The sequence below is a fragment of the Musa acuminata genome, chromosome BXJ3-4 (assembly GCF_036884655.1).
Source record: "Musa acuminata AAA Group cultivar baxijiao chromosome BXJ3-4, Cavendish_Baxijiao_AAA, whole genome shotgun sequence".
NCBI classification, from domain to species: Eukaryota; Viridiplantae; Streptophyta; class Magnoliopsida; order Zingiberales; family Musaceae; genus Musa; species Musa acuminata.
This window is the reverse complement of record NC_088352.1, coordinates 2,165,001-2,192,627: the sequence shown is the minus strand read 5'-3', so window position 1 is coordinate 2,192,627 and position 27,627 is coordinate 2,165,001. Positions and strand designations below refer to the sequence as shown.

The window sequence follows — 27,627 nt, the reverse complement described above, 5'->3', positions numbered from 1 at the left end:
GATAACGAAGCGGGGAGAGAGAGAGAGAGAGAGAGAGAGAGAGAGAGAGAAATATGAGGTAGAAGAAAGCACACATACCTGAGGCCTCAGAGTCACGACAGCCTTCCCATTTCCATCCATGAGCAGAAGCTCTCCCGCAAAGCACTTGCGCTTCCTCGAGTAATTGTCGAGCCGAAACGACAATCTTCCCATGCCATCATAAATCGAGAACCCATCTGTTCCATGGAAGCCCATGCTCGACTTCTTGCACACTGTCCACACCGACGGAGAGTTCGTCGTCGTCGTCGCAACCTCTTCATCGTCAATCTTTCTCGGTGCAGGATGAACCCTCGACTTTGCCGCAAACCAACTCCTAATGGAACTCGCTCTATATTTAGAGGAAAGACGATGAACACAAAAGGTGTGAGAGGCCCAAGAAGCTTACGTGAACAGTAATATTTTAATAGGCTCTTAGTCATTGTTTAAGGATTGCTATGAGATTGTTGGTGGAAGTCACGCAGGATTTGAACTTTGTGATGCCATCTCTGACTTGTATTTGTCATGCAGACTCATGTAATCCTCTGGAGACTGAGATTCCGGCAGCTTTTACGATGGGCCAAAAGAGGAAGAGAATGTGTTGATGAAACGGAGGCTGTGTTCGAGTGATATAAGGCAGAAAATATTCAATTATTCTTTCCATAAAAGACACTCAGAAGTTATGCAACTTGGATCATCAACCTGCAGGTAGATGGACGGCTGAGATGATTCCATCCCTTCCTATAAATTGGAGAGGATGGCGAGCCTAATTTGAGCTCCGGTCGGAGCCTAAGGGAACAATTACTTGGAATTGGAGTGTATTGGGTTCTCTCTGGTAAGGTGACCAACGGAATCGAGTTGGTTCGTTCCAAGCCCATATTGATGACACCTGTCGAATCACGGGCCGTTTTCTTGGGAGCTCTGTGGAGTCCTCTGGTTAGTTCCATCTCCTCCACCACTATCTCCAGATCCGGAGCACTCTTCTCCGCCCTTTCTTGGGATCCCTCGCGAGATTGCAGTTGCGAAAGCAGGTGTGCTGATCGGCCGGCGGCGGTTTGTCAACTCGGTTCGTGGGTACATGTGGTTTCTCCGATGATGGGAGGGGCGATCGACTACTTCTATGTGCTCGAGCGACTTGGTTCCGTGGCGGAGATTTGTGAATTCCATGGTCTTGTGCGTGTTCTCTGTTTGGTGAAGAACGTTGAATGTTTCATGCAGGTCACCTGTTTGATGATATCTTACAGAGATATCTCTCCTCGGTGATGAGCTGTTATGCGATCCTAGGTAAGGCATGCAGAAGAAGCGTTCTAATTATCATTTTGTAGAAATGAATTAAACGGGATGCCGTACTGGAACTGAGGAGACATGTCTAGGTGGATGCTTCCGCTATTACTATGACAACATTAGGTGGGGTTTTTTTCTGCAGCTGAAGGCTAAGGAGATGATACTTGTTCTCTGCTAAAGAAGCCACCCGGTTGTTCTGGAATTCGTGATGAAGGAGCTAGATGGGTATCTTGCGATATATTTAAGGGAGCAGACCCTCAACCATTCATTGTTCCAGTACTTCTATAGATTGGTTCGTTTCCTGTTTCTCTATCTATGCATATTGTAAAGAACAACCCCTTGCTATTTTATTCAGTGAAATTATATCTTTTTTGGGGATTCTAATCTTGTTCTAGTTGTTAATGTGTGCATATGTAATTGGCCCTTTTGTTAGATGCCAAAAATAACCTATCGGTGCCTCATCAAATAGTTGTCAATCTTTTGAAATTTGCTTCCTATCTTTTCTATATTATATAAATGGAGCATTAATGTGTGGGGCTTTAAATAACACAGATTGAGTTATTATCTGTCCTAAAAAACTAGAAAATGGCTGTCTCCTAAGCCTTTATGTTTCTCAGTCATTGGAAAATCAGTTCTTGCAATTAGACTACAATGTTTTCTCATGCAGTATTTTATTCACTGGTCCGAGAAGAAATTTAGCCCGGTTTGATGTTATATCGTACTTAGTTTGAATCTGGGTCTTCATTTTGTTTTGCTCAAAGTATGTTCTCTTCCTTTCACACCATATTTAAGCCCATGTCAGGTGGTCTACACCTATAATTTTTTGAACAAGGTTACTTTAACCATCATAGAGTGAACTTCTACTAAAAGTTTCATGTTCTTGGATTATTGAAAATCCAAGGTTTCTTTTCAATGTGAGATACTGATGGATAGTGAATGTAAGACAATTTTTTTTTGGAGGGATCAAGAATACAAATCTGAAAATTGATTGTTATTGTGAGGGTAAAACAATGTTGAAAGAAAAAAACAAAACAAAGCTTGATGATATTTTTAATCGAAATAAATGATGTGTAAGAAGAAAATCTTATGCTTTAGTGGCAACAGTAAAGAATTTAATGGAAAATTCAGAAAACTGAGATGAAATATGCAGTAAGGAGCAGAACAAAGAATTAGATGAGAAAAGAGAAGTGCACCAGTGAGCTGGAGAGAGATAAGAAGTCTTCAATACTTGTTCTTCCATCCTAACTAGGGTGTACAAGTCAGTTGACTCAGTATAAATTCTTACTGAAACACAAATGATAACCGGAAAGTAAGGAAGTGGAGGGAAGAGTCCTCCATATGTTCAAATGAACTTCCATCCATGTAGGAACATATTGCACATCATTTATGGACTAGTGCTTGTCATTTCATTTAATCTTGGTTGAATACCCCCCATAAGGGATCCTCAGCTTATGTTATATTTGACATGGATTTTAACTTTTGTGCCCTGAAATGAGATAGCTTATCAACTCCTAATTGGCCTAAGATTTTTAGAATCTCAACCATACATCATCTAAAGTAAATAAAACTTCTACAAAACATAAGGCATACTCTGCTACTGAACTTAATTTAAGGCTCTGAATTGAGATCAGCATCTGATGATCAATAGGTTTCCACTCAATTAAGATCCCAATGAATCACATTGTCCATATGCATCAAAGTTTCCAGTGGGCGTGGCCTATCCTCTAGTACTGAAGCTTTCTTTTTCCATCCATGACAAGGACTAACAGTACCTTTATAATAATTTGGTAGAGGAACATCAGAAACCATTCTGATTTGGTAATTGTTCTTCTCAATCTCAATAGCTTGGCAGAGGAACATCAGAAACCCTTTTGATTAGGTAATTTTTCTTCTCAATCTAGATGCATCTTGCTGTCTCTTTGGCACATATTGGACACAAACATTGTCATCTCCGATATTCTTGATAGTGTAAGTGTTCATCCTGTCTATATTAACAGCATTTCTAACAAACAATGACAGTCTATCAGGTAAGAGGTCATCAACTGTCCCATCAAGGTTTTATTCAATCTGATGAGCAATCATGGGCTATCAAGGTGAGGAAGAGGTGAAGGTGAAAGAGGGTATGCTATTGGTGGCAGTGATGATGATAAGGTACTTTATGACCTCCTATTATAGGTCAAATGGAGCTTCTTGATTTGAGGACATAGATAGTGATAATCGCAACAACAACTAGGTGATGAACATGAATCAGTTACATAAACAGCCACTGAAGGAGTTGGCTGTGTTAGGAGAAAGATGCAATAGGCTGGTCCATTTAATGGTGGTGTCAGTGGGTCTTGGATGGAGGGTTTAACCAGTGGTTGTGGTGTTCACCAGTAGCATTGCGTGAGATCCACCACCGTGTCCCTTTCCTAACTCTGTCTAGCACTTGCATTTGGGTCTTGCGGCTTTCTTCACTCAATCTGGAATTTTTATTACTGTCAAAAATTTAGTTTTGGTTTATTCTCTATAGTCTATATATGTGGTTTTTGCGGCAAAAGAGGAAGAGGTAGGTAGTGTTTAAAACTGACTGTTTCGAAGCAGGGTGTCGAATTACATCGATTGCTTTTCTTTATGCTTTAGTTTCAAATGAAGTACTTGTAGCCTTATTTCTGTTTGCAACGGGCCAAAAGGCAGAAATATTAGTACTTTGGTGAAGGTGCCAAAGCTGTTTTCCCTCATTGGTGGTGTTGCTCCTTTTGTTGCAAGATAACCTCGAGATGTTTGGCTAATTATGATTTGTTTCTTAGGCATTTGCAGGCTATAAAGAAGTGATACTTTTTAGCTCCTGAAAGTATAAAGTTTTCTATGATTACTTATGTCTAGTGGTGTAGTTGGAACTAGTAGTTGTACTGAATCATGTGGAAGAATTAATTAGAATCAACATATCCTTGCAAGCAGTACAGCTGGGGGAATGAGTACAGTTACTATGGATAATTGCTATCTGACTTTCATGATGTTATGATATTTGAACATACATCATCAGAAAATAGATATAACTGGGATCAATTATGCCTTTAATTATGTGTGACCACTGTTTTTGCCCAAAGCAGGAATGCTTTGTCAATTTGTCTTGATATTTTTAATTGGGTTTTCAAAGACATGATTTGATGAGATTCATATCAACCATGAAATTTGTATTTCTTTTATGTTTAAAATATTAGAAGATAATCGAGCATTTATTTTTGTTATTCATATATTTTCTACCTTTTATGTTAATTTCTTAGCATTTTCTTAATTCATGTTAGGGAACAAACTTGTATTATAATTTTTGTAGCTTAACACAGTGTTCAGGTTTGTTGATATATATATATGTACATATATATATGTATATATATATATGTACATATATACATGTACATGTATATATGTACATATATATCAACAAGTCTGAACTGTGCTAAGCCACAAAAATTGTAATACAAGTTTGTTCCCTAGCATGAATTAAGAAAAAACTAAGAAATTAACATAAAATATAGCAAACATATGAATAGAAAAAATGTTAGTGAACAAACTTGTTTTATAATTTTTGTAGCTTAGCACAGTGTTCAGGTTTGTTGAGATATGTATATATGTATATATATATATTAGTGAATGATCCATGGAGCATACGAGATATATTCTTTTTCTGTGTCTCAGGCAATAGAGAAACTAATGGATTGCTTAACCAGTGTCCCTTTATTTATCTGCTGCTACCTGCCTATGCTTTTATTTTCTTTCATTTCATTCAGATGACTTTTTGATGTGCATAGGATGCCTGACACCTTTTATTTATTAGATAGGTGGCACTGTATGAGAGATCCAGTGCCATGTTCGTGGAGGTCTGAAAGAAAAATCTTGACAATGCAGCACTGATTACACTTAGTCATGTAACATGCATCTTTGTTATGTTTTAACAAACGTTTTTTTACCTCTTATTTGATGTGTTTGTAGTCTTCAATGTTGAAAATCTTTGGCTGGATCAAATCTTTAGTGATAGAATATACTGCTTATGTTTTTCCATCCGAGTAAGGAAATAGTTGCTTTTCAACCTATGCTATGTGTTTGTAATCTATAGTTGCTTTACCATCTGAATAAAAAGTGCCACTTATTTTTTTTTTCCATCTGAATTTGAAAATAGTTGCATCACTAAACCTTAAACCTGTCATTAGACGCTCCTATCAGAAAAAGTAAGTAGTTTCTCAAACCAAATTTAGATTGAATTCAGTCACCAACTTGTAACAGCCTCCTATACTGAATGATGAAACAATGTTTGGATATAACAGATCTTTGATCTACTAACTACTACATTGTCGTATTCTGCTAAGCTATTTACATTGATCCAATTCAGAACTGTCGCATGTTGGTATGATTTGGCCTCAGCAATGGAGATACAAAGGATTGGAAGTAGTAATCTTGGTTCGTTGCATCTGAAATGGGTGTTGATCCGAAGTTGGTGTAGGAGCTCTGCAAATCATCTAGTTTCAAGTCCATAAACCACTCACTGTCTTCTTTCTGACTCTTCTCGATCATCTGATGTCCAGCTGTTTTGCAGGTGCTCAATGCTTGCACTCCAGTAGAAGCTTGGGATAGATAGCCTAGATCATCAAAATCTGGCAACACGACCTCATTTTCTACATCTGATTCTGGTGTCCTGAAGCTGTCGGACAGTGCATCATCCACTGATTGCATGGTCTCTCCAAAGGATGTCTCCTCCTGTTTCTGCATCTTCGTCTTCTCCCAGGTATTCTTCTTGTTGTATAGCCGGCAAAGAACCCAGTTATCCAACTGCATGAATCCAAAGAATTGTTTCGTCAGCACTATATAATTAATTACATGCACCTTTTGAGGAGATTGTATGTTATCATTCGCTGCATACCCGTAGGCTTCCCTTGTTGGCGCTGCGGTTCACGTCAGCCAACCTGTATTCATGCATGATCCAATCTGTCTTCACTCCTTTCGGTGCCTTGCCGGAGTAAAACACCAAAGCTTTCTTGATCCCAACAGTCCTGTTGCTGCCCTTTGGTGAGATCGGCTTATCAGCACCAGTTGCCTTCCAGTATCCCTTACCGGCAGCCCTGTTTGGCCTCGACCCATTCGGGTACTTGCGGTCACGAGGGGTGAAGAAGTACCACTCTCTGTTCCCAAACAACGCCTTATCTGCTCACAGCACAAGCATTACAGCCATGTCAAGGTTTCATATTGCGCAGTAGATAGTGTAACATGAACTGTTTCCTCTATTATTTCATGTGTGCAGTACCTGGAAGTTCCCAAGGCTCGTACTTGTAGAGATCGATCTCGGCGATGATGGGCACAGGCAGGCACTGGCAGGCGGTCTTGCGGCAGAGATAGTGCACAACGAGCTCCTCGTCTGTGGGGTGGAACCGGAACCCCGGCGGCAAATTGAGCTCCGCTTCGGCGTCTCTTGTCCTCCCCATGGTCGTCTTCTCCGCTGGACTAACTAATGGTAAGTGTGTCTTCGCTCAACTGGAAGCCAAAAGTAAGCTCTCTATCTTCCTCCTGATCTCTCTCTCCCTCGTTGCTTTATGTATGTTTATACAAGAAGATCTCTAGTGGTTGTGAAGATTTCTTGGTCGTGGAGTGAGTTCTATATATAGCGAAGGGTCTGCGTTTTTCGGTGGGCCCAGGGACCACAAGTAGGATCCGGGAACCTTCCTGTGTGCGTTTGGTCAGAGGCGGTCGACCCACGTTGGTCAAAATGGATACTGTTGTGCTCGTGTCCACTGAAACCTGCCTGTGTTGCTGCCAGTTTGTTTGTGGAGGAAACTTATATAGTATACAAAAAGTATTTTATTTAAATAATTTGTTTTTTATTCCATAAGTTTTTGAGTCATATTTAATATAAATATGCTTTTATTTTGGCTAGGCTGGAGTTCTAAAACCTTTTTGGTTGGAGAATTCGTTTGACCGTACGATTTGATCCGTTTAATCAGAAATTGTTAATTTCTAGGCGCTCATTTCTATAAGCTCGATATTTTTTCTTCCTTGTTTTTTATATATATTTTTTTCAGAGAGGTGCTAACGACGAGTCCTTTTTTGAGAATGTTCTTATCGTTGCAATTAAGGGTGATGGTTTCTACAATGATAACTTCTGAAAACGTAGAGGTATGTCGACAAGATGGGATTATAATCGATGATGTTAATGAGGTCGACGTTATTGGAGGGGGGGAGCGGCGATGCGATTGGATGCATCTGCCTTTAATGCTCTTTTTTAAGTGAGGTCGGATTGAAGTGAGAACACCGAATGACGGATGGATCCATTGAACCCGAAGAAGATAAATATTGGAGGGGGAAGACAGTGGGGGACAGTTCATTGCGACTGCAATGAACGCATGTAGAAATCGCCGAACAATACGGGCGTCTCGTGGGACAGAGGCGACTCGTCGTGATGTCACTGCCGACGCCCAAGAGAAACCCCTTGCACTGCATCCGTGCGTGCGGGTGCATTGCATCTGGTCGTCTCGTGTTTGATGACGACGACTTCTGTTTGGATATTCTTTTCTCGTCCCAAAGCTTCTTTCTCACCGATTGGGTGGTCTCTTTCTTGTTCGGAAAGCAAACCCGCTGCTCTTTGACGGCCGAGCCGACTCCAGTTGTCTACACCGGTCCGAGTCACAACGGGATTGATTGATGGAACCCTTTGTTTGTTGAATTTCCCTTTTTTATTTGAGATTTTAGCATTAAAAAAAGGAAAAAGAAAAAGAAAACGACAAATGTTCACAATGCTTGGAACTGCTTACTGGTGCCACGTTTGGAATTTGGTATCCAATTGGATAGGTAAAATTGATTCCTTTTTTTTTTGGAATTTTATGGCACTTATGCAATAAATTTTGTTGATTTATTTTGTCTGTTGTTTTTGTTTTTTTACTGGTTGGGTTTCATGCAAAATGTAAAATTATGTTAAGAGTTTTATCCATTCATGAAAATTTATTATAAATTTATGAATCGTCGGGGTGGAAGTACCAACAACCGACTCTGCTGCAGGCTAATCCTTCTTCTTCTTTTTTCTGGCTAGAGGTGAGTTTGAAACCTTCAAATATCATTTGACTAATGGCGGCTTAGAAAAATCATAGCCGCCGACACAGTCATAGATGGGGACAGATGTTTAGTAGAAGGGCGTGACCGGATCCGATTTATTCATGTCCTTTTTTGTTTTCTCGTCACGTGTCAAAATTTTCGTCTAATTTAATCCACACTTTCTTGTACATTGATTTTGTTTTTTTGTTTTTTGTTTTTGTCTAATAGATGAAAGAAAGCTCCTTCTAGGCTCTGCTACTTTCCACCGGAATGTACTATCAAATTTTGACCCACCAATTATGCATGTGTTAGGAGTAAATATTTCTTTTAGCAATTAGAGTTGATAGTGGCTCGTATTATCTTCGCATTGGACTTGTGAATTGGGTCATTGTCTTATTGGTCTTTCTTCATGGTTGGTTGGTATTCTCCTTTGGACGTCAAACCTTATCTGCTTCGCCCATTCGCACCCATGGATGCGTCATCTCCATCAAACACGTGACCGTGCCACGTGAAGGTGGACATGGCCACCCACTTGGTCCGCCCAATCTTATCGCGTATCCATGACTCTTGTTTCCTTGGGTTGTTGGATTCCATTGAGAAGAAGTGACCCTAAATCTCCTCGCACTCAACATGGATAATCCTATTTTTGTTCCTATCAACATTGATCAATCAATTCCAATCATCCATCGATCAGTGTGTCATTCCTTCTCGACTTTGTCACTTGCAAGCTGATGTGTTGCCAAGAATTGCCACCTAGCCCTACCAACTCAAGGAAAAGATGTAAGATGAAAAAGATGTGACTCCATCCATGTGAGAGGGCACAATTCCATTGCATTCATAATAAGTATGATAGTGAAAAGAAGATCGAGTTGAAATATAGGAAAAGCATCAAATTGGCATGCAATTTAAGTAGCAAATCCATAAGACTCCTTTGAGCGCATGCTAAGTCGATGGATTTTAAGAATATTTGCTAAAGGTTGGATCTATTTGTTTAGGGATAAACCCTAATTATTCAATAATGACAACCACAAAGACGGATCGGTAAATAGCCTAAAAACGATAATGATATGTAGTTCAAGAGAACGACAAGCCATCGAACACAAATTTTTTAGGGTTTTGTTTACGAAGATTGATTTAGCCCAAAGTTTAAGTTAATAGTAGGTAGAACACTGGGCTTGATTTGGGTCAAAAATCTTTATTACACACAAACACAAACATGCACTCTGCACTCGATCAACATCCAATTTAGGTCTTTGTGATGACATCACTTAGAGTTGTGGAAATGTTCATAAAGTGAACTCTTTTAAGTGACCAAAATGTCAAGTTATATTGCTAGGATGACTAAGATTGATCATGGTTCATGCATGACAAGCTGAAAAGAAGGAAGAGGTTGAAATCTATCTTTACCATATCAAGTCACTGACTTTGAGACTAATTGCAAGCTGTGGTCAAGGCAGTGTCCAATGCTATGCATGATCGATGGCAGTGGCCAATTTTACAGTCTCTTTTAGGAGCATGGATTGCCCGAGGGATAAAGACATATTTCCACCGTAGGAGGAACAGGCATCTGTGCCAAGCTGGGTTAGAATGCACATCAATTTGCACTAACTACAAAAGTGAAAGCAAAGGAAGTAGGCAGGCTGCCCACTTTTGAGTGTCCAAAGAATATGAGAGGTATCATTAACTTTAGTCTTTCTGAGTATAGGTTGTCCTGCAGTTTAAATAACAAATTGGGGGCTATCCCATCATTAATTTTGTAGAATTTTAAGCTCTCATATGGATTAAATGACTGATTGATGATTATCTAATCGTTAAATATAATGAGCAATTTGATTTTAGAAAAGATTAACTAAATCACTAATTGGTTTTGAAAAACTGAATCATTAATTGGCCTTTGAAAATAAAATGTCAATTAGTTTTTCTTGTTAATGGTATGTACTATAATCGAGAAACTTATACCTTTTATTTCCATGGTTTGTGTCAATGATATGTATGGATGGCCACAATCTTTATGTTCCAAGCTTTATTAGGAAAGTCTTGTTTTTTCTGTTCTTCCTTTAAGAAAGTCGAGAATTGTTACATTATAAACCTAACCCCTTATATTATGTGTTATTATCTGGTCTGATAGGATAACTGATCTATCAATTGGTCGAGTCTGAACTACTGATTTGATATGCTTACTCCGAGTTAATGATAGTAGGCGCATTTAACCCTAAGTCTACTGAAATCTTCTCTCATGTCTAATGGATTGGGATATTACAGTTTGCATTACAGCTTTGTTTATATAGTAATACCTTGTTATTGGATGTTACTAATGATGTTCATTGATTGGTCTCATGTTTGAATTCATGAAAGAGCAATTCATAAAAGGAATAAAGAAAAAAAAAACACCACTAACAAGAAAAAAATACTTTCTTCTTTCCTGTAGTGCTGTTTTATATGTTTGAACAATCCTGAGTTATACAACAACATGATGATACATCCAAGTTCTTGAGTTCTTTCCTTTAAGATCCCTTTCAGATTGGAAGTCCAACAAGAGTTCCAAAAGCTTTCATTGCTGAGCTCCTCGTTTGTTCTGCTGCTTTTGGCTGCTTAGAAGTCGACTTCTGCAGCCTTTGACTTCCCCCACTCACAACTTATCACTTGTGGAGCTTGCAACTCGGAATCCATGGTCGTCCCAATCCACTAAGGTCAGCCTCGACCAATGCAAATCAATGCAATGCTATTAATTCAGCTTCAACTACGACTTATGAGGCTCTGACAGCTATGCTCATTGCTACTTCAGCTGTACTGCAAGGTGATTGAGCTCCGATGAAGTGAGGTCAATGAGGATAAATGGTAAAGGTGACTGTTTCCTTTCTTTGACTGGGGTCATTCCTCATGGTGGTGTCTAGATTTCTTAAAGGTTGTCTTCTTTCAAGCCTAAGGTTAGGTTTGGCTGTATTTTCTAGCTAATGGCTTCTAAGTCAGAAAGTTTGTTTGTCTACTCTGAACAAGATTTTTGTCTTTACATGTTGTAATCTTTGACTTGCAGGAGTTTTCTCTTCTGGCTTTTTAATGTAGAATTCTAGAACCCTAATCAGATTCTAAATGCACTGTCTTTTTCCTTTTTTTGGATTAAACACTCCAAAGTCATCCTAATAAAACATTATTTGGAAACATACATCCACAGTGAGTTTGAAAAGAAATGAGTTGGTGTCTTAAGCTAATGGCAGACAGAGATTAATGGCTAAGGCTTGTGGGCATGTTTTCTTGAGCAAGCCAGAATTGGTATACCCAATAGGAGCATGTGTGGGGGGAATTAGACCCAATCCAACATCTACAGTTCCATCACCAATTGGGATGCCAGAGTGTGAGTTGCTTGGAGGAAGAAGAATCCATTAATGATAATTCCAAGAGAGACTACTTTTACTGTATCAGAAGTGACTTGGGGGGGGGTGGGGGGGGGGGGGGGGGGGATTCATCTTGAAACCACTTGATGGTAGCATAAAATAACAACATCAAGAACACAAGCTCCAGTATATGGAGAACCCACTAAAACAATCTTGATTCAACTGCATCACCTCCAATGTTTCTGGCTTTACATCATAATGTCTAGCTTTTGGATGGTAACAATATGAAGTTTAGAAGATACACATCCAAACTTTCTAGTTAGGACACTAACATCAATCAATATGAATGCCCCACCATTGAAATAACAATTAAGCATATGCAAGAACTGACAAGAGATGCACATTGGAATGGTGGTGCACTGTCAGCAAAACCCAGGCAATATATATGATATGTTTTCCCTCGGTTTGACCATCAAATGCCTCAGGCATCAAGTTCATGTTTTCTGATACTAAAGACGACAGGAATAGAGATGAAAAGGGACGGAAAGATATGATATTTCCCAGATAAATCAAGCAGTAATGTGACTGAGCCCCAGGATTTTTATTGAAGCGAGAAATGCTGGGGTGACATTGATATCTTGGAAGGTTCTGCAACATGCCAGATGAAGAAGCAGCTGAATTCTTTGTCATTACGAAACAGCTGAGAGTTACATGTTTCGTTGTCAAGCTCCCGAGGAGGCATTTGCGGATGATGCTTCTGGTGACTAATCTTAATGGAAAGCTGGTGTAAACTTGATCATCAGCCATCCGAATCTTGTCTTGGTGAGGCTTGAAATGATATTGAACTATTTCACATATATTTATGAGATGTTTGGTGCATATCACAAGGAAGAACACGAAGCAATCTGCACATTTATTACAAGAACGAATCAGCTTTAAGAGTATACTTCTGCAAAGCTCATCAGAAGTAGCAAAAGTGTGTTTTTCCAAGAAGGAAAATAAGTTATCTCTATCATCTTAACTTGTCTTCCCCTCACTGGACCTGTAGCAGAATAATCTGGAGGATTGGATGCTGCTTTCAACCCTTTCTGTAGGCCTTATCGTCTTCTTTTCGAGTGTGTGGGTCTTCCCAGGACTCGCTGAGAGAGTTCCATTCCTTCAAGTCATGTCATCCCTATCTCCAAATGTAGACCCCTCTCCCTCCTTCCAATTCCACATAAACCCATCGACTGTGCCATATCTAACTCCATCAGTAGCCGCCACCAATCGTTCCATGACATGTAACCTTCCAAGTGTGGAGATGAGGGTGACAACCTCCTCATATACCTCATCTTTGTTGATACCTCTACCCGCTTTTGATCAGCATTCCTCTCTCCTTCTCCCTCTCTTTCTCGTCTTAAAAGTTGGGTTGTGGCTTTCCACATCCCCCACCTTCCCTCCATAATTAGCATCCCAAAGCTACGCGCAAGCACTAATCCAATGGACCATCCTACGTGATAGAAAGTCCACAGTGATTGCTCACTACTCCGATGAATAATTGAGGTCTACATGTACTTTTGCTGTTTCGACGCAAGCGACTGGGGACACGCGTTGGATGCTCGTTTGTCTCCGACGGTGTTCCCTGTTCCTGCTATCATATATGACAAAACTTCGCCAAGATACCGCGTAAAATACATGAGAAGAGGAGGGTAGTTTCGGGATTCCACGCAGTGGCACCTTTGTGCGGACAGCGACATCCCTCGTCGTTTAAGGCAAAAGTCAACAGAAGACCTTCCGGCCGTCGGATCAGAACCATCCCATCAATCATCGCTAGAGACCGCAGGACGGCGACACAAGTCCATCCGACGGTCCTAACCGTCCGAAGCAATCAGAGAGTTGTCCACATCCGACGGTCGAGATGAATACCAATCGTGTCAAATCATCGACGTACCCTTTCCGAGGCTCCGTTCCCACGTTGCCCACGACAAAACGAGTAATGCCACTCATGTCCACTGGCTCCTTCTTCTCCTCCCCGCTAAAGGACAAAAACCCACCACGGTATAACCACGCCCACCGCCTCCTCTCCCGAAAATTCCAATCCTCTGTCCCCTATCTCTCTCGGCTTCCAAGTCGAACTTAGTAGCTGAGCTAAGTTACCAATGACGAATCCGGCGGTGTCGCTTCCGCCGGGCTTCAGGTTCCACCCCACCGACGAGGAGCTCATCCTTCACTACCTGAGGAACCGAGCGGCGGCGGTGCCGTGCCCGGTATCGATCATAGCGGAGGTCGACATCTACAAGTTCGATCCATGGGACCTCCCTGGTCGGCACTGCCACCTCTTCCATCTCCACTTCTCCGGCGTTACAACTGCATGGTGTTGTTGACGTGGTGACTGATATCTATCTGTGCTTGCATGAGACAGCCAAGGCAACGTTCGGCGACCGAGAGTGGTACTTCTTCAGCCCCAGGGACCGCAAGTACCCCAACGGCGTCCGCCCGAACCGGGCGGCCGCGTCGGGATACTGGAAGGCGACCGGCACCGACAAGCCCGTGATGGCGAGCAAGGGCAGCGAGAGCATTGGGGTGAAGAAGGCCCTCGTGTTCTACCAGGGGAGGCCTCCCAGGGGCGTCAAGACCGACTGGATCATGCACGAGTACCGCCTCGCCGATGCCCACAACAAGAACAGCTATAGGCCAATCAAGCTCAGAGACTGCTCCATGAGGGTACGAATTCTGAGCTGTGGAACACCTCCCTGTTCCAGAACCTGTTTGATCTCCATCTGATGGCACGCCGTTTCAGCTGGATGACTGGGTTCTTTGCCGGATCTACAAGAAGAGCCACCACCAGCCATCGATGGACGCAGAGAAAGACGACTCGGGCGTAGAGGATGTCGCCATGCCAACCCCACCGAGCGCCACACAACAGCACGACACCGCCAAGCTGCCGAAATCCTACTCCTTGTCCGAGCTCCTCGACGCCGCAGACTTCTCCGCGCTCTCGCGACTGCTCGAACGCCCGGCCGACGTGCTCGGTCTCATCTCGGAGAACAGCTCCATCGCGCATCCGTTCTCCCACCAAGGCTTCGACGGCAACAGCGACGGTTTGGCAGTGCATCATCTCTTCCAAGCAGAGTCCCCTGCTCCGATGACGGACAGCAATCCGAAGCGGCGGTGGACGGCAAATGGCTGCTTCGAGGACGGCAGTGAAGTCTCACACACCGGAAAGAGAGCTACAGGATCAAGAACTGCAACCAGTGTAGCAAACAAGTTCAACTTCACAGCTCAACAACCTTTCGTCGATCAACAACTGATGTCCAACCCTCACTTGAGCTTGCGCTGAACTTGCACTGCTTACACACCACGATAACATCACATCGCGCTATTAACTCTTTCTTCTTTTCTTAGTGTGCGGGTGTGTGGGGAAGTCTGTGGCTGAAGGTGTAGGCCAGGGATTCTGAATGGGGTCAAGGACAGATGCCATTTGATGGATCCTTGGAGAATTGTACTGGCTGAACTAGTTCAAACTTAGCTTGTACATGTCATGTCTTCTGGAGTAGAATATAATGAATCAATCATCTTTCTGGTGCTTTTTGGATGGTTATCCAGAGATGCTACAATAAGAACACCTTAAATAATGTACCCACATCCTTATCCGAAACCATATAGATGGGGGGACTGGTTCTTATCCCAAGAAAGAAGAAAAGGAAGAATATTTGCAAGCAATTCAGATGATTCCACAAGAAGATGGTGTATAAAGGAGGCTTGATCTAAAGAGATATCTTTTATAGTTTGTGCCAAGTGTTATGTAGCTCCTTAGTATGTTCCATCTTAGAACTCCTAATGAAGAAAAGGTTGTAGTGTCTGGGTTACTACTACTCTTGTGAACTCTATTCCTGCTGTTAATAGAACAAGTAATCGAGACTAGAGTAATGAAAACATTTCATACAACCAGCAGAAGATTTGAAGGAATCAGGAAGACTGTGAGTGACGTCAAGAAAATTAACCTTTGATTATAATTGGCAGGACTCACTATCTTGATCGATTGAAGCGACAGTGACGAGCCCCACTTGATATCACGCATCATCAATCATGTTGTAGATTGATCTACATCACCTGCTGAGTCTTCAATTAAACAAGTTGGTCATGTGATGCATCAGCAGACTATTTAGTAACGGATAACAATGAATGACTTGGATGTGATGAATGTAAAATCACAGATCGATCAAATCATTATCCTGCTAAGAGACTATATGGATATACTGCTGCAACTTTATATCAGAGACCAAAAAGAATGTACCTTAAGGATGAGCTTCAGATGATAACTTTTCTCTGATTGAACGACACTGCAAACAGAATCATGTGATGGTAGCTGCCAATCAAAACACTCTGGGAGTTGGATATTTGCATCAGATGATAATCTTGGAAGCCGATAAGCTCGGCCAAAACCATCAGTGTGTCCTTCTCATTCCGAATTATAAGATGATATCACCTTTCTGTGTCACCATCTTTTCCATGCATCAACCTTGATGATACAGGTCGTTCCATGAGGCTAAACATCCAGAATTGCAATTAACACCACCAAACAAGAAATGAGAGAGCAAAAATAAGAATCATTTTCTGAGAGAGTTGCCTTGCATCACAATCGTCCAACAACAGAGTTAATCCCTTTTCATTAGTACAGAAAGAGAAATTCATAACAGAAGATAGAAGAACAAGGATTTAGTTTCCAATTTCTCCAATCATACTTGTAGAAGTTGCACACAGAATATTTCCATTCTAGATGTTTTATGTCTGATGATTCTTGGAAGAATACCTTGTTTTCACTCAAAAATATATGTCTGATTGTATATTTGTATTTTCCACAAGATCAGGTGGGATTGTTGTCCCAGGAAACAATCTCTTATGTACATTGACTCTTCTCAGATCTCATATAACTCTTGCTGCTACTCACCTTTCTAATAAAAAAGAAACCAATAATCTTGTGTTTAGCCATCGAAAGAGTACAAAAGGACTTTTCTAAAACAAACGTGTAAAAACATAAATGAAGATGAAATCCCAAGAGTAATCCACATTCAAAATGTTTAACCACTAGAAGAGCAAGTCACGACATATTATGTCTCACTTCTCTGTTCCTTCATGATTACAAAGATTGCCAAAAAACTCTCTGACTTCCGATTCATTATATAGCAAAATGTGATAATTATCACCTTGGACTGGAAGAAAGAAAAATCACACGGTAACCGGTGCTCCACACAGAGACTCAGACAACAGCTAGCAAAGATAGAACTAGTAAGTAAAAGTAAACCAACCACATGAACACCTAATCATCTCTGAACAGGCTCCAATGTTCGCACATTCACAGCTGGTATTCCCCCAAGTCTATCCTTGGTTATCTCCACAAAATGACCAATCGTGTCATGAAAATGTTTCAAGCCAGACAAGGGAAGGATTATTGATGAGCGATCTGATCCAGACACCTAATGGTTAAAAAAAACAGAAATAATAAGAATATCTGGATATTACCCCATACTAGAGAAGGAATCATTTTATACAAGTATTGTTGGATGATAATACCTCAGATATCCTCAGGTAATGACCCCTGTTATTGCTACCCAAATCAAAAAAGAATCTCTTTTGATCTGCTCTAATTACTTTTGACATCCCCAAGCTTCCGATCTCATCCTGAGGATGCAGTTCAACCAAACTATCAACATTTAAGTCTGATCCTGAAACGGGTTGGGAAGTGTGACCTGAGATAAATCCAGCACCAACATCATCTGAAAGCCCTGGAAGGTGCTCGGAGGGTTCCATATGTTGCTGGTTTTCATTAAGTTGAAGCAAGTATGAAACTGATTACAGACAGCATACAAACAAAATCAGCTGAAAAGGCATAGTTCACCTAATTACCTGATTGGATACAATGTAAAGCCTTGACGCTTCTTCGTTGATCTCATGTAAAATATTCCTGAATGCAGTCCATCCCTCTTCACCAGAGCTTCCTGCAGGAACAATAATTGTGCTACGGTTTCTGCTGACAGATGCTTCAGATACCTAAGGATCAACAACCCTTCATCAGCATAGCATGTCAAAGAAACTAAGTTTATTCATACTTATTACATGCTCTTCAGTGAATATCTTGCATCTTACGATACCATCAAGAAAAATAGTAAACTAATGGAGGGATATCCAAATCCCATTGATATGTAGATATATATATCAAGATAAAAGGAAGATTAATAGCTAATAAATCTACGTACCAACTTGTACAAAAAAAAGAAGTCCTCTCATGCCCTTAATACATGAAACAAAATTCAGAAACAGACATCCTTCAGAAACCCTGAAAATAGTGATAGAAAAAGCTGAACAATTACTTTTTCCTCAATTTGGATATAAGCCACATGAAGATAAACAACAAGAAAGTCAAACAAAACATGGAAATCATTGTCATTCGTGATAAGTTTTATACTGAAACATAAAGTTCATATTATGTGATAAAGTTTGATAAATTTATTTTGTAGCAAGAAATCACACAAAGTCACTTCTTGGCATAAAACACCAAAAAGTCAGTATAAAATAATAAAAGGAAGATTAAAAGCTAATATATCTACATACCAACTTGTACACAAAAAAGAAGTCCTCTCATGCCCTTAATACATGAAACAAAACTCAGAAAGACATCCTTCAGAAACCCTGAAAACAGTGATAGAAAAAGCTGAACAATTACTTTTTCCTCAATTTGGATATAAGCTTCATGAAGATAAAACAACAAGAAAGTCGAACAAAACATATTGGCATATTATATCTGTGCTGAAAATTGCTGGAGACAACCATTGCATGGGGCACCAAAGCGTCCTAGGGATCAATGATATGAATCTTTTCATGTCATTGAGCTCTAATCGAGGATGAAGAAAAATGCCATTTCTGTTCTCAGGAATACTTTCATGTACATAAGACCTGTGGTACTGCCAGTAGTAAGCCAACAGTTATTTATAATCTTGATTCACTTGATGTCAAGCATACGAACGAAAAAATAAGATAATTGTCATGTTATACACTTCAAAAAGTGTACGAATCAATGGAGCAAAAATCAAATAATTAACATTTCAGATAAATGAGAGGGAAAAAAGGGGCAAAAGTAAGTCCAGAGACAAAAGCAGCAACAAGGCATTATACCTTCAAAAAGCGCCCCCTTCTGTTCTCACCGACGTCAAAGTAGAACACCTGCACAAAACTCCAACAACAACCGCACAACACAGAACTTGTCACACATACCAAAACCTCCCAAGATCATTTCCCCCCCTCTTTTTTCTTAATTTTTTCTTTCACCTTGGTGTCGAGCTTCAGCTCCTTGCTGAAGGCGTCGCACTCGTCGGTATTGACGTAGTAATTGAACAGGTCGACGAACCAAACGATGCCGCCGACGGGGACGATGATGGTGGATCTGGTAGCGGAGGTCTTCTCGGAGATCTTGAGGTACCTCCCCCGCGGGTTCTCCTTCAGATCGAAATAGAACAGCTTGTGCTCGAACTGGAGCGTCTTGCACAGCAGCTCCACGTCGTTCCCGCCGGACCCCCGCTCCATCGACTGGCGAGGCGCCAAATAGCCAAAGGAAGCTAATTAGGGTAAGGGTTAGGCTTCGGGGAGGGGGTTGGCGCCATGGGGTTTGACCGGAAGCAATCCTTCTCACTCGCTTCATTTTTATCGTCATTTTCTTACTTTCTCCCGATCGGATCGTAAGCTTTTCTATCTCCGGCGCGGTTAAAATCTCCGTGGCAGGCGATGGTAACGTGCGCAGAGAAGCGGGAGCCCTATCGGGTCGGGTTCGTGATGGATCCGAACTCGAATCCGCTGATCCATGTCCACGGCACACCATCTCTCCTCAATGTGACCAGCTTTGGAACAACAACCTAGCGCGGGTAAGGGATGGTCGTTCACGAGCAATTGGACAAACACCTGGTGCTCGTCACGAGCATGGACGAAGAAGTTCCCTTGAATCATCAGCATCCCTACAAGCAACCGGATGAACACCATGGGCAATGAATGGTCGCAACGATTAGGAGCTTCCCCAGACAAATCCCAAGCGAAAAGCACCATTGTTGGACTCGTTGGACTTCTCATGCACAGTTAGAGCCTTCCGATGCAGTGCTGAGACTTCCGGTGGCAGAGAAGCTCGACCTCGACGCTGCTCATCTTTCTTTGTGAAGTAAAGCAGAGGAATAGGGACAAAAGGGAACACCTCACCTTTATGCAAAGCTACCATCAGAAGCAAAATTAGATTCCATGCAATTTTGGTTTCAGAATTAACACTGCTGATTCAGTTTCGATTATGATTCTATCCATCGGTTTCGATTGACATAATAATAATAATAATAATAATAATAATAATAATAATAATAATAATAATAATAATAATAATAATAATAAATTACTCAATTAAATTTTAAACCTAAAATCATTAGGCTTTAAACTTAAAATATTAATCACTATATCATACAATCTATTTATATTTTATTATTTTTTTATTTATTTAACCGGTTTGGAATAATGCATGTTGGTTTCTAAAAATCGAAACCAAATTCTATTTTAGTTTGAAACCTTTGAACTATTGATCGGATTCGTCCTAATGCCCGATTTTTAGTTCAAATTAGACTAAGATCATCCCATTGATCAGAATTTTTTTTTTTTATGATTATTCTAATACTGCTATGACTTCAAGTTTGGAAGAAATCAAAATGCAGGAGAAAAGAAAAAAGAACAATATAATTTAGTGTCTTATGGTGTGGATACACCACCATTCATCATTCAGAAACAAGCTTCATTTCACTTGTTTCGGTAATCTATGCTATACTATGCTATGTTATGTTATGATCTGCATGAAACTTGGCACACTGTAAAAGAAGATTAAGTATATGAAGAAGTCATTGGAACACAAGGCAACTGACTTTAATCTCCTTAGTAGCTTATCCTTTTTCAGGTCACAATCAAGCTCTTGTTAACGTTTCTTAATGTATGGTGGTACCCTCTCTTGTTTTGTTCTGTAGCTTACAGATGTCATCTCTTTCAATGAGATCAAACACTTCAATGCAATGCAATGGTGGATGTCACCATGGGCTTCTGACCACCAACCATTCCTTGAATGATGGCCATGGTGATAAGCCTTGCATCACAAACCTCCACAAAATAAAGGGTAAGCGTTTTAGTTGATCTTACGGCACCTGCTCCATTCATGTTCATTGCTCAGGAGGACATCACTTCAACGTGGCAGTGCTCACGCAGCAGGTTGAACTGCAACCCTAATCCAATCCAACAACAGTCTTTTGCTGATAAGGGCTGCTGCATGTTGACATGTGTTTTCCCTTGGACCGAACAAATCCTTCTCTACCCAAACCTTTTGGTGCAGTAACACATTGGTGTTGATCTGCCATGGAAGTGGGTGGTGAGAACTGCTGAGAAGAGGCTTATCAGGTCTTCTGCCAAACACTCGTTCCATCGACGTGTGGTCTGCGACAAAAGGATGCGAACGGTCCCATCGATTTCAAGAGATTTGACTTGGGAGCAGCAGCCAAGCCAAGCCAAGCCAAGGAGGATAGCAACAAAGGATGTGACGCAGAAGAAGACACTGTCACTGTGCTCATCGACTCCCTTTCCATTCTGCAGTGGGATTGCACTGTTCTCGGTGCTAGAAAAGATGAATGCATATGAAGACTGTGTTGTTTTCTGTGCATAACCACAGCCTTTGGAGTCCCTTTAGCTACTCTTCTCTCAGTTTTGGCCACCGGTGAAAGAAACACAGGCACAATTAGTTGCTACTTGGTGATTCATATAACCTGTTAATTCCATGTACAGTAATTTACACAAGCTTTGAGATGATTCATATCATTATGTCTAAACATATGACCCACTCATACATGAATTATCACATTCGAATAATATGTGACGACTCTATGAAATCATTCTCATGCAATAACTCTCCTCTAATTATTAATGATTATTGAATCTATATATAAGACGGCCTTAGGCATATTTTTTTGACTCGAATTACTGATTACTCTAAATGTAATATTTCCAAAGTAAATTTTAAAAAATTCTTAATAATTATTTTAACAAAGGATGTGGAATAACTCTCCACTAACTATCAATGATTATTGGATCGATATATATATGAGGATCTCAAATATATTGGCTAACCCACATTATTGATTATTCTAAGCACAATATTATTTAAATAAGTTTACAAGACTCATTAACTAATTTTCTAACAATTTCGATGTGGAATTATAATCGAGTTAGAATCTATTATTTCAATCCATATGTTAGTGAACAAATGTGTCGTGACTGGTGAGTCAGCACGATCTGATCCATGGGTCGATGTCGGGAATCTTCTGTCAGCTGAGCTGGATGCCGAGGTTGACCGGGCCCTCGCAACGGGTGTTGATCAGCGTTCTTTGGTGTGTCGATTCGGGCGCCGTGTATACCGAGCTGCATCTCTCCTTATCTGGGGTGGTTGGCAACTCGTCTTCGTGAGGTGGCCACACCCTCGGGAAGGAGTGCGGGTTGGCGTTGGTCGGGATTTGGACCGATTGGCTGCTCTCCTTTGCGTATTGGATGGTGATTCTTGGGTGATTGACAGCTCATTTTCGTGAGGTGACTATGTTTTCCTACAAAAATGACCCTCGTCGGGATCACCCGACGAGACCTCTCCGATTAGCAAGTTAGTGGAGTCATCAATTTATTTTTTTTCCCCTCTTGCTAGATGTGTTAGGATCAAGAGCATTAAGAGGGGGGGGCGGTGAATTAGTGCAGCGGATAAAAACGTCAACTTCGTCAAATCTCTCGTACGATAAAAACCATATCTGACGTAAAACTGATTTCGGAAACTTAGCTTGAAAGCATACGTAAATGTATTGAAGGCAGTAAGCTATTGAAGGGGTTTGCAGTAAGGTAATAGTAGGAAACAAAATACAAACCATGAGTTTATAGTGGTTCGGTCAATCATGACCTACATCCACTCCTCTGATTCCTCTTTCGTTGAGGCCACCGGCATCCACTAACGATCTTCCTTTACTAGGCGAAGATCAACCTCCTTCTTACACCCCTCTTCTCCTTTTATCGGGTTTAGGAGACAACCCTTACAAGCACTCACTCTCCTCTCTTAAACAGAATTCTAACACTTAAGCTAGAGGAGGGAAATTCTAGAGATTGCAACAGCGTTTTCTCTCTTTTAATCTCTATGTGATTGTGTGTTTTACCCAGGGATGGGAGGGGTATTTATAGGCTTCAAACTGGTTTGAATTTGGAGCTCAAAAATATCATCTCCTGAATTTTCGGGGTCCTGGCGATACCACCTCCTGACTGGGGTGGTACAACCGCCTGGCAGCTCGAAGACTGAGCCTCTGGGTGGTGCCACCGCCTGACAGGGGCGGTTGCACCGCCTGGCAGAGCTTGGAGACCGAGCTCAGGCGGTTCCATTGCTTGTCAAGGCCGGTTGCACCGCCCAGTCTCGCTCGGAGACTAAGCCCAAGCAGTGCCACCGCTTGCTTGGGGCGGTTGCATCGCCTAGCTTTCCTGGGAGACCATCTCCTGGGCGGTGGCACCGCCTAGCAGGAATTCTGGTCTGAATGGGTTGATCCATTCGGCCCAATTTGGGTCTATCAAGGGCCCAATTGCCCCTAGATTAAGTTAATGGGATCATCTCTCATTCCTAACTTAATATATATGCTAACTATGACATTTCTTAAGACATTTACTGCAACTTGCTCCGGTGCGTCAATCGCTTCTTCCGGCGAGCTTCCGACGAACTTCCGTGGATCATCCGATGAACCCTCGGTGATGCTCCTGCGGACTTTCGGCAAACTCCTAGACTTATGACGATCCACTTGGCAAGTTCCGACGAGCTTCTTTGGTAAGCTCCTGGACTTCTCGGATTTGTTCCCGCAGAACTTCCGACGATCGTCCGGACTTCCGTCGAACTCTCGAACTCACAACGTGATCATAGTCTTGACTCCGGCGCAACTCTTGTTGTATGTCTTACTTCCATCGTAGTTAATCCTGCACATGTAAAATAAAACTTCAATCGAGACAATTAATCATAAGCAATTAACCAAGTTGTCCGGCATGTCATTGGTCCCTCGACGCTTCGTCCGATTCTTCAACGCATCGTCCTCTCCTGCGACCTATTGCCCAATCGGCCAGTTGACTCCATAACTCCGATATCCTTCGCACAATACCCGCTCTTCTTGGCCCGATGCCCGAGTCCACGGCCCGAAGCCTTCTGTCAATACGTCGACTGATCCGCCAGCCCGACATCCAATCTTATGACATGTTCCTCCGACACAACATGATTTTTCCTGCTTTAATTGTCTAATACTGATTGAAGCATCCTGCATCACTCAAAACGTAGATTAAAACATAAACACATATCAAGTGGTTTCATCATCAAAATACGAGATTCAACAAGATGTTGGTTAGAGGTCTTTATATTACTGTACGTGGGTCGATCGTACGCAATTTGGCATGATGGACGTGCCCAGTAGTGCCTTAGTACGGATTCTGACTTGGCATGTCTTAGGAGCGACGTCATCTCGGGGTTCTTGAGATCGATCAGTGCTTGGGGGCCAAAATATACCATATCAGAATCCATCCTCTTGGGAAATTAAGTAGGAAACAATAGTGAGATATTAGACTTCATCACACCACAATTTGTATACTTCACCTAACCATTCAGGTGAAGCAGTGGACATAGGAAAACATTGTATTGCACTAAGATCCCAAAAGAAGAAGGAATATGCAGTCTAAGATAACCTTATTTGGGATCTCTGATGACCAATGGCATCCATCATTACTCTTAATTAATTGATGGGATTGTTGAGAGTAAAAAATAAAAAGGAACATATGAGAATTAAATGTCATGAACTGATGGTAGGTAGAAAAGGCAAGAATGCTTTTTTGCCTTGACCTCAACCTATATATAATTGCCAATGTAGCTCCATTGAGATGTGGAATGTTGGTGGGTGCTTTCAAGGGCCTCTTGCTTACCAAAAACGACCTCCACTAAACCTTTGTCACTAAGGGAGAAATTTACATACACATTCATATCATTAAACACCTTCATAATTAAGCCTTTCATTAATGAATCTCCAAATAACTCTTCAAAACCAAATCTATATACAGCTAAACAATGCTGGTGTATAGTACTATTTCTAGTGGTCTGGTCTGATCACATTAATTTTTGGTCAATGAGCTTTGAAACAAGCATAGTGTATGGGAAAAATATACCTATCCACTTGAAGATGCAAAGCATGAAGGTGTTGCCCTGGTCCTTGTTCTGTAATCAATACCAAGAGTTTATTTGAGTCTTGGTATTGAAGCAACAGACAGTCAAAGGCAAGAAGCTTATATTTGGAATTAGTCTTTGTGCACTTCAATGATGATTTTGATATTTGTTTTGTCCTCTTGGATTCATGGTCAATTTCTTCAGTTGCAAGTTAGGAAGTGGGAGCAATGTATCCTTGAAGCCACTGACAGAGTCAATTGCCTTGTATTGACTTCATGATTAATGGACAATTTCTCAAGCCCAAATAAAACTAAGAATAATTTAGTTAGTGAAAATAAGTTGTAAGAACAACTTGTGATGAAAAAAATAAATATATTTTCAAAAAAATAAGTGTAATCTTTGGCAAATCTTAAATTTACTTTAAACCTTAATTCTTAAAGCCACATTATGCTTTAATTCAAACAAGAAAAGTAATTTTCCTTTATTTTAAAAAAAAGTGTTCTGTCTAAAAAAAAGTACAGTTTCTCCCTGAGAGATTTCCTATGAAAAAATATTGTAGAATGAAAAATTGCCATAATAATATTTGAAATATACATATGCCAATATAAAATTATTTTTTGGTCTAATGACTGAATAATAGCATCAACTATGACATAATTCAGGATGAAGTGGGACCAATATTACATGGGGACCATGGTTTTAACAAAGGCAAAATTAATGTGCTAATAAAATATTTTCATTTGAATATTCTAAATGCAAAATTAGATATATATATATATATATATATATATATATATATATATATAGTAATATAAAATGATAATTAAATAGTTAAAAATATTGAGGCAAAACTGCAAACTATCCGTTTAAGTAATGTTTATATGCCTGCAAAATCTAAAATAACCCACAAGTCATTAACATCTCCTTTGGATGGATACTAATAAGACGAGTACATATCCAACATTAGAAGGGTAAAATTGTAAATCTAAAACACATAGGTCGTGTAAAAAACCTTTTTTTTCAATTATTAATTCAATAAAAATAAAACTGAAGCCGTATGTACTCGTGTATTAATTCCGTATTTGTATACGTATATATATTCTAGAAATACATGTTCAATTTGACTATTATAAACATATAATATTATACATATATAATATAATATAATCGCTTGCTTTTATTGACTCTGCGATCCACTCGTCATTCCTTCCTTCCTCGCACGCTCCTTCTTCTCCGTCGGCACCGCACTCTCCACGAGCGGTTACCCACCACCACTCCATCCCCATCTCATCCTCCCTCCTCTGATCGATCGCCTCAGTCTCGATTCCGCGATATATTCTATCCCTATCGATCCCTTCGACTCCGGTCACCTGCGGTCGCCCGCCCCCTTGGAGATCTGGCCCCCGATCGATGGATCCACCCAATTCGGTGGATTCGTGTTATTCGAGCGAGCACGCGGTCTATGAGATCTAAACGAATTTGGTTCCGGACTTGTGAAACGGCCGATCGCTGCTGCTGTTGATCTATTGATATCGGCTTCTGCATCCGTGTGAAGTTTCCATCTTTTGAGATTATTTCCCCTCTTTCGGGGAGAAGGATTTGTGTGACTGGCGCTGGGTAATTTGGGTCGGCGATGGTGGATTGCCGGAGCTTGATCGAGTTCTGCAGGACCTTCGAGCAGCACCGGCACATGGGCAACACCCAGGCGTCTTCCGATCACCGGAGTGGTCAGTCGAGGAGAAAGAGCAAGTCTTTGAACCCCCCGTCCCACCCCTTGTGCGAGCTCACCCCTTTTGCCGCCATCGACATCGTGATGCTGCTCTTGGTCCTCGGAGCGCTCGCCGGTCTCACAGTCCCCGACATCAAGTTGATCTTCCGGGAAGCGTATGACCTCCTGCCGGCCGCGATCGACGTCATGGGCGATGTCCTCTACGACGCCCCCATCGCTTATGCCGCCGGATTGGTTTTCATGTTCGTCACCGTGGTCGCCGCCTGGGAGTTCTTCAATTACCAGATGAGGAAGTGCGGCAATCCCTACTGCAAGGGTCTACGTAAAGCCGTGGACTTTGATATCCAGCTCGAGACAGAGGCGTGCGTCAGGTGCTTGCCGCCGCTGCCAACGGGCGCATTTGGGACGCGCCCCTTGAACTTGGGACGGGATCAAAAGGAACTCGAGGCTGAGCTAAAGAAGATGGCACCCCCCAACGGACGCACAGTCCTCATCTTTCGCTCTCCTTGCGGGTGCCCGGCAGGAAGAATGGAGGTTTGGGGGCCAAAGAAAGCGCGTAGGACCAAGAAGTAGGCAGGAATACATGCTGCATCCTCTAGTACTAGGTCTTTTTCTTGTTCTCCTATAGCAAATAACCAGTTAAAAACATGGACTATGAGAGATACCCTTCCCTCTGTCAAAGAAGATAAAGATATGGGCTGTGTGGTTCCACATGTTCTGGGGGAATACTGGATTCCCCTTTACTACTCATACATCAGCAAAACAGTATTATTAATAACTAATCTCTTAGAATTCAGTAATTTTCTTTCTCTTTTGTAGTTTCTGTTTCATCTCTACTTTTCTTTGATGCACGACATTAGAATTTCTTTTGGTGAACTGTTCTTCCTATGCTTGCATTATGCTGCCTCTTTGACAGATGCCATTAAGACTGCATTTAGTTTAAAGTTGAATCCTTGGGT

The 27,627-nt window shown here is 41.2% G+C and overlaps 4 protein-coding genes and 1 long non-coding RNA gene across 12 annotated transcripts; 3 read left to right on the top strand and 2 right to left on the bottom strand.

Moving 5' to 3' along the window:
- Positions 1 to 809: 809 nt before the first annotated feature.
- Positions 810 to 11,477, top strand: LOC108952666 (uncharacterized). 8 transcript variants are annotated; one of them, XR_010496223.1, is made up of 6 exons: positions 810 to 1,299; positions 1,442 to 1,591; positions 5,669 to 6,061; positions 6,575 to 6,784; positions 10,865 to 11,045; positions 11,141 to 11,477. It is a non-coding gene; the product is annotated as an uncharacterized LOC108952666 (long non-coding RNA). The 8 variants fall into 8 exon arrangements; XR_010496221.1 differs by having other exon boundaries at positions 812 to 1,299; positions 10,876 to 11,045; XR_010496227.1 differs by lacking the exons at positions 10,865 to 11,045; positions 11,141 to 11,477 and adding exons at positions 3,319 to 3,450; positions 6,884 to 7,203 and having other exon boundaries at positions 815 to 1,299; positions 5,873 to 6,061.
- LOC135637344 (NAC domain-containing protein 68-like) lies at positions 5,426 to 6,755 on the bottom strand. Its single transcript, XM_065150038.1, has 3 exons — positions 6,578 to 6,755; positions 6,197 to 6,477; positions 5,426 to 6,105 (listed from the first exon to the last, which is right to left on the bottom strand). Exons 1-3 carry the CDS (start codon positions 6,753 to 6,755, stop codon positions 5,665 to 5,667), a joined length of 900 nt encoding a protein of 299 aa, XP_065006110.1. The 3' UTR covers positions 5,426 to 5,664.
- A 2,211-nt stretch (positions 11,478 to 13,688) lies between the features above and the next one.
- LOC135637343 (NAC domain-containing protein 2-like) lies at positions 13,689 to 15,254 on the top strand. The gene is made up of 3 exons (XM_065150037.1): positions 13,689 to 13,988; positions 14,089 to 14,390; positions 14,467 to 15,254. Exons 1-3 carry the CDS (start codon positions 13,826 to 13,828, stop codon positions 15,004 to 15,006), a joined length of 1,005 nt encoding a protein of 334 aa, XP_065006109.1. The 5' UTR covers positions 13,689 to 13,825; the 3' UTR covers positions 15,007 to 15,254.
- Positions 15,255 to 16,708: 1,454 nt separating this feature from the next.
- LOC103980255 (transcription factor Pur-alpha 1) lies at positions 16,709 to 19,859 on the bottom strand. The gene is made up of 5 exons (XM_009396582.3): positions 18,993 to 19,859; positions 18,840 to 18,887; positions 17,574 to 17,717; positions 17,241 to 17,483; positions 16,709 to 17,143 (listed from the first exon to the last, which is right to left on the bottom strand). Exons 1-5 carry the CDS (start codon positions 19,245 to 19,247, stop codon positions 16,991 to 16,993), a joined length of 843 nt encoding a protein of 280 aa, XP_009394857.2. The 5' UTR covers positions 19,248 to 19,859; the 3' UTR covers positions 16,709 to 16,990.
- A 6,265-nt stretch (positions 19,860 to 26,124) lies between these two features.
- On the top strand, positions 26,125 to 27,468 carry LOC135637311 (uncharacterized protein At5g19025-like). Its single transcript, XM_065149974.1, has one exon. The coding sequence runs from the start codon at positions 26,573 to 26,575 to the stop codon at positions 27,239 to 27,241; it is 669 nt and encodes a 222-aa protein (XP_065006046.1). The 5' UTR covers positions 26,125 to 26,572; the 3' UTR covers positions 27,242 to 27,468.
- Positions 27,469 to 27,627: the final 159 nt, after the last annotated feature.

Excerpts from the sequence above, each read along its gene's own strand:
- LOC135637344 (XM_065150038.1), bottom strand. The coding sequence starts at position 6,755 with ATGGGGAGGACAAGAGACGCCGAAGCGGAGCTCAATTTGCCGCCGGGG. Across the intron at positions 6,478-6,577 it reads CGAGCCTTGGGAACTTCCAG|ATAAGGCGTTGTTTGGGAAC; the intron begins GTACTGCACACA and ends TGCTGTGAGCAG. Across the intron at positions 6,106-6,196 it reads CCAACAAGGGAAGCCTACGG|TTGGATAACTGGGTTCTTTG; the intron begins GTATGCAGCGAA and ends GGATTCATGCAG.
- LOC135637343 (XM_065150037.1), top strand. The coding sequence starts at position 13,826 with ATGACGAATCCGGCGGTGTCGCTTCCGCCGGGCTTCAGGTTCCACCCC. Across the intron at positions 13,989-14,088 it reads CGATCCATGGGACCTCCCTG|CCAAGGCAACGTTCGGCGAC; the intron begins GTCGGCACTGCC and ends TGCATGAGACAG. Across the intron at positions 14,391-14,466 it reads TCAGAGACTGCTCCATGAGG|CTGGATGACTGGGTTCTTTG; the intron begins GTACGAATTCTG and ends ACGCCGTTTCAG.
- LOC103980255 (XM_009396582.3), bottom strand. The coding sequence starts at position 19,247 with ATGGAGCGGGGGTCCGGCGGGAACGACGTGGAGCTGCTGTGCAAGACG. Across the intron at positions 18,888-18,992 it reads AGCTGAAGCTCGACACCAAG|GTGTTCTACTTTGACGTCGG; the intron begins GTGAAAGAAAAA and ends AGTTTTGTGCAG. Across the intron at positions 17,718-18,839 it reads GAAGGGGGCGCTTTTTGAAG|GTATCTGAAGCATCTGTCAG; the intron begins GTATAATGCCTT and ends GTTGATCCTTAG.
- LOC135637311 (XM_065149974.1), top strand. The coding sequence starts at position 26,573 with ATGGTGGATTGCCGGAGCTTGATCGAGTTCTGCAGGACCTTCGAGCAG.